This window comes from Mercurialis annua, linkage group LG2 (genome assembly GCF_937616625.2).
Source record: "Mercurialis annua linkage group LG2, ddMerAnnu1.2, whole genome shotgun sequence".
NCBI classification, from domain to species: domain Eukaryota; kingdom Viridiplantae; phylum Streptophyta; class Magnoliopsida; order Malpighiales; family Euphorbiaceae; genus Mercurialis; species Mercurialis annua.
In genome coordinates this window covers 16052062-16060780 of record NC_065571.1, presented here as the reverse complement: position 1 = coordinate 16060780, position 8719 = coordinate 16052062, and the positions used below count along the sequence as shown (strand labels likewise).

The 8719-nt window shown below is 31.6% G+C and overlaps 1 protein-coding gene across 3 annotated transcripts; it reads right to left on the bottom strand.

Annotated features, from left to right (window-relative positions):
- Positions 1-3521: 3521 nt before the first annotated feature.
- Positions 3522-5892, bottom strand: LOC126669544 (BURP domain protein RD22-like). Of its 3 annotated transcripts, none has more exons than XM_050363036.1 (3): positions 5802-5892; positions 5615-5720; positions 3522-4721 (listed from the first exon to the last, which is right to left on the bottom strand). In XM_050363036.1, the coding sequence occupies exons 1-3, from the start codon at positions 5838-5840 to the stop codon at positions 3952-3954; spliced, it is 915 nt and encodes a 304-aa protein (XP_050218993.1). In that variant the 5' UTR covers positions 5841-5892; the 3' UTR covers positions 3522-3951. The 3 variants fall into 3 exon arrangements, with proteins under 3 accessions (XP_050218993.1, XP_050218991.1, XP_050218992.1); XM_050363034.1 differs by having other exon boundaries at positions 3522-4712; XM_050363035.1 differs by having other exon boundaries at positions 3522-4691.
- Positions 5893-8719: the final 2827 nt, after the last annotated feature.

Genomic DNA, 8719 nt, shown 5'->3' with positions numbered 1-8719 from the left:
AATAAGATGTTTCTCCTTGTTGTGTTCAGAGGAGTATACCTCCGTTCCTCATCCTTCTTACGCTTTCCATCTGATCTGCCATTCAACTTCTCCCCATATCTCCTCTTCTGGGGGACCTATCTTCAGATCTATTAACATGTTTGCTAGCGATTACTTTTTGTCTATCATCCACCCTTGTCTGCGTGTGGGGATCGTCATCAGTGTGCTAAATGATTTGGGGGACTTCACCAACAATTCATTTCGAAGGTTAGAATTAGTTGTCCCATTTACCATCGCTGTATAGGCAATTTCCTGGCTCATATCCTCTATCTGCATTGCTTCTTTGTTAAAGCTTTCCACTTATTTCCATAATGTCTCGCCATCTCTCTGAATAATCATCAGTAGGTTGGCAGATAGCTTTTTATGGGGAATAAGCGCCACAAACCGAGCTTCTAACATGTTGGAGAACTGCTTAAAATTGAGTATCAGACCTGGTTTAAGACTTTGGTACCACTCTTGAGCTACTCCTTTGAGTGTGGTGGGGAACAATTTGCATAAAATATAATCCAGATTGGTCTGAACGTTAATTACCGCATGAAATTTGTGCACAATACTATTAGGGATCCGGTACCATCAAATGTCTTTGGAATTGGTGGGTATTTGAGTTTTGCTAGAAATTCATGGGGGATAATAAAATCTACCAAGGGCGAATTGCTGCAAAGGGATATGTCTACTTCGTCACACCTTATCCCTAATCTCCTCTCACCTTTTTCACCCACTTGGAGTCAAGTGCTCCTGTCCTACTTTCACATTGGGTTTTTCCTCCATCAAAGGTTCATTTTCTGGAATAGATATGGGCGTATTCTGGTCGTGGATCGATGGTGGCGCTCCTTGTGGTTGCTCTGTGTGCATCAACTTCTTTCCTTTATCAACCGGAGTGGCTGCATTCTAAACGAGATTTTTCTCTAGAACTGAGTTATGGGATTGTTGGGACACAGACTGCTTGATATATTTTAAGAGACTGATGATCTCCGTGAAATCTCTGAACATTGCTTGAGTTGTTACCGGCTCCTCGACTTGTACTCATTCTATGGCTCCGACTGTTGGATTCACCCTTCTGCTAGGTTGTGGATCACTCGTCTCTCCTTCTTCGCTTACAGGAGGGAACATATTTACCGCCGGTAGACCTTGTCCTCCAACTCCATCGTCGACTGATGGCGGAACGTCTTCTCCGGGGGGTCCATCACAAAAGAAATTTGAAAATTTGTCTGAAAAGAACAATGAAACAATAAGTTTTGGTAGGTTGTGGATCACTCGTCTCTCCTTCTTTTCTTCCAGTAGGGGACAAATTTAGCGCCGGTGGACCTTATCCTCCAACTCCTTCACCGAATGGTGGTGGATCATCTTCTCTGGGGGGGGGGGGGTCCATCATAAAAGAAATATGAAATTTTTCTGAATAGAACAATGAAACAATAAGTTTCACTCTCATCGCACCAAATGATACAGGTTGAAAACTGCAAGATTGCCTCTTGGTCTTCTTTCTGCACAGAGAAAAAGAAATCTCAAAGGGTCTCGGGCTGGTGTTGCCTGAAAGCCACTCAGATGTTTAAGTCATCAAGGGTTCTTTGATAAATAATGAATGTGATAAGTATTTAGGGTTTTCTGCACAGAGAAAAAGAAATCTCAAGGGGTCTCAGGCTGGTGTTGTCTGAAAGCCACTCAGATGTTTAAGTCATTAAGGATTCTTTGATAAATTATGAATGTGATAAGTATTTAGGGTTTAGAAAACGATTACTTTCTCAAGTACCGGTGAAGTGGTATTTATAGGCCCTCTGAAGGCCTAGCTTTGTCTCCCACATCGTGGCTATTTTCCACGATCTTCTGTACGTGTGTAGCCATGTTTTCTAATATTCATGCGTAGTGGTAGTTAGAGAGGGTTCACATTGCCTATTTCTTAGGTCTTTTAGGCGATTATAAGGTAATGGAGAACTTCAACTAGAAGAAGTGTAGGAGATCTCATCTTTGAGGTGAGGTGAGATCTCTTTCGGAGGATGCAACTTCTTAGACGAGGTATGATCACCAAAAGGCCATCACTGGCTCGCCCTAGAGTTCGGACATTATGACGCAGGTATCAGTAAGTACTAGAAGGATTTGTGCTTTCTACAATAGGTAGTTTGAAGAATTTAATTTAATTGGTAGTTGGTAAATTGCATTTGGCATATTTGTGGAATTTCATTGAGGATAAATAATGGTTTGCGAGGCCATTATTGTTCTGTTTAAGAGTTAGGTTGTTATGCCAACAAAAGCTATGATACCTTGATAGTGCAATGGTAACCACGTATATTCGTTGGATGAGTTATAGACAGCAATATATCCATAAACAAGTAGTCATGTACAAAAATTGTTATGTAACAGATTCTAGCAGATTTAGGGATTTGGTGGTTCAAATAAAATACTTCAAACACTTAATAACTCCGATAATTAATTACCATCAAAATCAATTTCAAATTTCTAGTTTTAGAAAATTTATAGACTAGATCTGGGTGACTCTTTTGTAATTACTTAACATTTAATCATTCAAAATTATTGTTCTTTTTTTGTTTCTTTTGTTTATGATCCTAATTTTCAAATGTCAATTTTTGTCCATTATTAATTTTTTAATTTGAATTGTAGCAATTTATTCAAATTAGAGTAGAAAATGGTTCATTTAAAGAGCCCTTCACATATTATACTGGTGATAATTCAACAATAAAAGTCTCAAATCTAAAAGACTCTCTCTCATCTCTCTAAACTCTCTCTTTCTTTTCAGAAACCCTAGCCGCAACAAGAGGGAGGTGATTTTGGCCATTGTTTGGTTCAAAATCACCTCCCTACCTTCTCGTTTTCTCTTTAAATCTCGTATTTAGTTTATTTTACGTCAATAATCACAGATCTGAGATCTGTTGGTTTTTTCTTTTTTCCTTTATGGATGTTTTGTCTTCCTTAGTGGAGTTCTGACTCTTACCCTTTATGGGTTTTGCTATTTCTTTGATGGAATTATCTACGGAACGTAGATATGAAGTGCTATCAGTAGAAATCTTATTTCTAATATTCTCTCAATCGGACTCATTCAAAGACCAAAGAGTCGATTTGTGGTTTAAAAAAACCTTCGAGTGGAGCGGGCGGATCGCCGAGTTGCACATTCAAAGCGCTCCGTCAATGCGATTGAAGAAATTAGATATGATTTTTGGTTATTTTACTGATGTTCTATTATTGTACCTCTTGAATGTATTGATATATTCAATATTTGATCAAGTTGTATTTTTATTTCTCTATTAATGAAATTTTCATTATTCTCAAAAAAAAAAAAGCCCTTCACATCTTTTTATTCTTCCATTTTTTTATCATTAAAAATTTCAAATATTTCTTTTTCACTCCAATTTAACAAATCGCTACTATTAAAATTGAAAATTAAAAAATGGACTGAAATTGATGATTTTAAAAATTTGAGTCATAAAGAAATATTTTTAAACAAGAGTATATTTTTCAATGAATAAACCATATTTTCAAATGGTAATATCATAAAAATTCACCAACTACACAAGTTTGCTCAATTTAATCACGTTTTTTAAACTTGTCATAAAGATATACCAGCATTTTTTTTTTCAAAATTATACATGAAATCATAATTTGCTGAGGTGATAGCAGAAAAATGACCTCCACCTCAGCAAATTGCACCAATAAATGAGTGTCACCTTATCACTGTGTATGAATTTGGAAAAAGATGAAAGTTTGTGTATTTTTATGACAAATTTTAAAATACGTTATTAAATTGAGAAAACATGTAAAGTTTATAAATTTTTATGGCATTAGTTCTATTTTTAATATATTCAAACTATAAGAGTACAATAAAATTCTAGGCTCCATAATTCAACATGATACTAGTATTTAAATTTTCACCACATAAAATTATATATGAAACCATATCCCTTACTAATAAGGAATAAAAACAATGGTGTCGCTATTGAGATAGTGGCAAATCGGAGGTCCTCCAGGCTTGACTTTAAGCACTTGAAAAGCAATATGTTCTGGATTCCAAGCTGATGTATCGGTATGGCAAATCACCGCTGCCTTAACTTTAGAGCCATCATCACCCACCAATGGAACCATATAAACTTTGGTAGCCTCAATCACATGACAATAAAATACAGCATACTTAAATATTTGTTTATGGCACACAATTTGGTAATCACCCATCTTCTTGACTCCTTGAGAAATAGTGTAGTTTTGTTTCTTGTTCTCTTCTTCAACCTCATTAGCAAGAGTCAAAACTTTGTTTCCGAACTTCGAAACAACAAAATCAACTAAAGACTCTAAAGAAGTAGCACAATATTTGATTTCGCCCTCTATTTTTGGCGCTTCGCATTGTTGAATCGTATGTTTGATCATCTGAGCTTCTTCTGATGCGGGTTTTACGGAAGAATATTTCAAAATTTTGGAATATTCTTTGGTTGAAAATGGTATACTTTGAGCAATTTTACGCGGCAGAAATTTCGAAGTATTATAAGCTTTTTTGAAATTAAGATACATTCTGTTTCCTGGAAAGAGGTTGTCATGCAAGAGGAATACAGTAGTAGTTGTACTCGCTATTCTATTGATATTTGAGTAACCAATATTGAAGTCTATCTCCGAAAATGGGCGGCTCTCATAATAATCGAGAGGCTTCTCTATCTCTGAAGATATACTTAAGTTTTCTGTATTTGCTTGCAAATTAACAAAAGGGAATTTTTAGAGTATGCAAAAATCACTTATAGAAGATGCATCAATAAATATATTCCATATTAAAATTTTATGTGAAATTCTATTGCTTAACTCGGGTTCATAGTATACCATAATGTAATCTGACTTTAAGGGGCAATTGACATTGTGGGTGTCTAAACTATCCGTATATTTTAATTTGGTAATCGAATTTTAATTTTTTTATTTTAATTACTAAACATTAAAATTATTTTAACAAAAATTTCTAGGCAAAAAAATATGGCGTGACAGCTGAATTTTGTAATCAAATTGAAAAACAATTAAAATTTAGTAACCATAATGAAAAAATAAAATAAAAGTCCAGCTATCAAAATAAAATATAGCGATAGTTTGAATGCCCCCCGTCTATTATCCGATTCCAAGAATATAAAAACTATTATTTTATTGCATTTAGTACCAAAATGCTGATTTGTTTCATTTTAATTATAAAGCTTTAATTTCATTTCAATATAGATATTCCAACCAAAATGATGACGTGTCAATTAGATTAATCCGCGTGGCAATCAGTTTTTGATTGTATTTTCTTAAAAACGTGTTACTTATGCATGAGTTCAATTTAACGTGGAGTTTTTGGTTAAATTATGCAATACATTTCAAGTGTTTACGTAAATAACAAAAGTAAAAACCGGCTGCTACATATGTATTTTTTTATCAAAAAATTAAATGTCCGTTGACATAACATATTGATTTAGTAATCATATTTTAAAAATTTAATATTTAATAACTCAACTAAAATGAATCAAAATTTGGTCTGCAAAACTTGTGATACTATAGAAAAAGTGGAACCACAATTTATTAACATAAACTGGAGCTTAAGAATGGAGAAAGATAAACTAACCTGGTTGTAGAAGCTCTTGTAGTGCTTTAGGTAATGGAGTGTTTGGTAACTTGGATTTCCAATACACCTCTTCTGGTAGAGCACCATTACTTTTATTGGAAAAAAGCTGCAGTAAAATTATTTTAATTGTAATTTATTTTATCAAACCAAGGACATGAAATGATTTGTTTTATTCAATAATTCTTACCAAACATAGGGTAAATATGAGAATGAGATGAAGCTCCATAAGTATTAGCTCTAGTACATGCAAAAACTATGTATATTTAAGGTATTATCTTAAATCTAATATATATATATATATATATATATATATATAAGAAAATAAATATATATATAAAAAATAAATAGTTTGGAAGATTCTTGACTATGTCAAATGTCAGTGAGCAAGTGTTTTATTCACGAGATTATAGATCAGTTGACTTTAGATGTCAAATAAAGTGGCTGTATACATATTTTGTTAGTCAATGGAAGACTTGATTTATGGACCTCACAAAAAAAAGATTTTTTTTTTCATATAATCGACCTTTAATGTAATACGCTCTTTATTTACAAAATCTCTCAATTTCAAAATTATCTTTATTTTTTTGTATTTATAGCCTTTTGATGGATGTCCGTTAAAGAAAAATTACACGCGTCTCACAGATATCTATGGAAAAATTTATAAATACGAAAAAAAAAAAAGACAAGACTTTGAAAGATCTAATTGAAATTGAAGGACTTTTATACTTTATAGGCGTTAGAATAAATTAATCAATGTTTTATTTATATAAATTAAAGGCCTAATACTTTAAAGGCTTAATCACCAAAAAATGCCAAACCTATACGTTTTGTGTCAATTATAGCCAAACCTTTAAAAATCACCAGATTTAGCCAAACCTTATATGTTATGTTTCTTTTTTAGCCATTTTTGAATCGAACCGGTTTTTTTGACACCATGTCGTCCACGTCACCGCCAACTAAGCAATTGGCTGACATGGCAGCTGAAATATTTAAATAAGGTTTGGCTATAACTGACACAAAAAATATAGGTTTGGTATTTTTTGGGTGAATAAACCTAATTTTAAATTCAAGCAATTTTTAAATTTAATAATTAGTAAATTAATTATATCATTTATGAAATTTATATATATTTAAAAATAATTAATATTTCCTATTTAATACTAATTAAAATTAATTTTAATTTTTTATTAAACCTAATTAAATCTAATAAATTTATATTATAATAAATTTTAATGAATATGTAATTAAAAAAATAAATTAACGTATTACTTAGAAATTAATATTGAATTAAACTTGGTAAAAGGATTTAATGTTTATGATGATTTTGAACTTGATTTAGTATTTTTAATGTTGTTGAGATCTTGTTATGACTGGATTTAGGTAATAAATAAAATAGTTATGTATAAATTAAGGTAATTTTTTGGCTATGCCGAGTAAAATGATATATGCGTTTATGCTTATAAACATCATGATATATATTGATTACACCACAATGAGCTTCACTTTTTAAAGAAAAAAAATGAAAAAATAATTAAACTCGTCCTTTAAATAAACAGTCTATTCAGTAATTATTTTATATTTATATGTGTATAGTTGACTTATGAACACTGTCGTATGTTTGTTGTGTATATTACTCTCAGATTGTTCGTTGGAAGACGAATAATTGGGTCTCAAACGGCGGCGGTGTCAAAGAATCGACGACTGGAATTTAAAAAAATAAATTTTAAAATGAATATGACATTTTTTGTTTTTATTAGAATTTAAATTAATTATATATCCCTCAAATATGTAAAAAAAATATTATAATTATTTAAATTTAGTAAAAATAAATTAATTTTAATTAGCGTTAAATAAAAATATAATTTTTTAAATATATATGAATTTTATTATAATATAATTAATTATTTAATTATTTAATTTTAAAATTAATTTTATTCATAAAAAAATACCAAACCTATGCATTTTGTGTCAGTTATAGCCAAACCTTATTTAAATATTTCAGCTGACATGCCAGCCAATTGCTTAGTTGGCGGTGACGTGGACGACACGGTGTCAAAAAAACCGGTTCGATTCAAAAATGGCTAAAAAAGAAACAGAACATATAAGGTTTGGCTAAATCTGGTGATTTTTAAAGGTTTGGCTATAATTGACACAAAACGTATAGGTTTGGCATTTTTTGGTGATTAAGCCTACTTTAAAAAAAACTCTAATTCTATTGCTTTTTCCGATCCTATTCCAACATTGCAATTTTAAGGTTTAAGTAACGCAAAAATATCGCCTATATCGGTCAAACCTCCTCCTTTTTCCAATTCCTCCATTTGCAAGATTTACTTTTCATTCTCCTTTTTTTATTTGTGTATCAGAAAAATGTTTTTATTAGCATTGTTTTTAATACTGAGCAATTCAATTGATCTTCATTTGTTTTGAAATTTTCTTTTATAATGAATTGTTTTGAAATTTTATTGATAATTCGAGAGAGGAGAGCGCTTGTGCGAGGAATCGAACTCATAACCTAGTAGTTTGTTATCCAACACTTACACCATTTGAGGACTTAAGTGACAATATACCCCCTCAACTTGTAAGCAATGGGTAATTAGCACATAAATTAACTTTATTTAGTGCACGAATTTAGTAATTATAGGCAGTTTGTCCCCTCAATTTGCAAGTTAATTGTCTCTTAAATTGGCAATTTGCCCCTTAACCGGTAAGCCCATAATCATCAAATTCGTGTACTGATTTACCAACAAAGTTAATTTATATGTTAATTGTCCATAACTTATAAATTGAAAGGACAAATTACAGTTTAAGTCACCATTTGAATAACAGCTCATTGGTTTTACTATTAGTTGTTGTTTGCACGGTTTTGGTGATAATGGCTCAAGGTATTTGCTGGAGATGATATTATTTGGGTTTTACTATTCGCCGTCCAAAATTACTATCCACCGCCCAACTTTTTACCAAAATATCCCTAAACCATTTTCTGCTAAAAAACAAATTCCATCCTCTCAACTCAACTAAAAACCCGACAAATAACCAAGTAAATTTATAATAAAAATATCAAAATCACCTAAAAATAACCTATAATAATTAATCGATTTTTAATTT

What these genes read in the sequence shown, in the direction of transcription:
- LOC126669544 (XM_050363036.1), bottom strand. Translation starts at nt 5,840, where the DNA reads ATGGAGCTTCATCTCATTCTCATATTTACCCTATGTTTG. An exon ending in TCATATTTACCCTATGTTTG is followed by an intron (nt 5,721 to 5,801) that starts GTAAGAATTATT and finishes ATTTTACTGCAG; the next exon opens with CTTTTTTCCAATAAAAGTAA. An exon ending in ACAAGAGCTTCTACAACCAG is followed by an intron (nt 4,722 to 5,614) that starts GTTAGTTTATCT and finishes TTAATTTGCAAG; the next exon opens with CAAATACAGAAAACTTAAGT.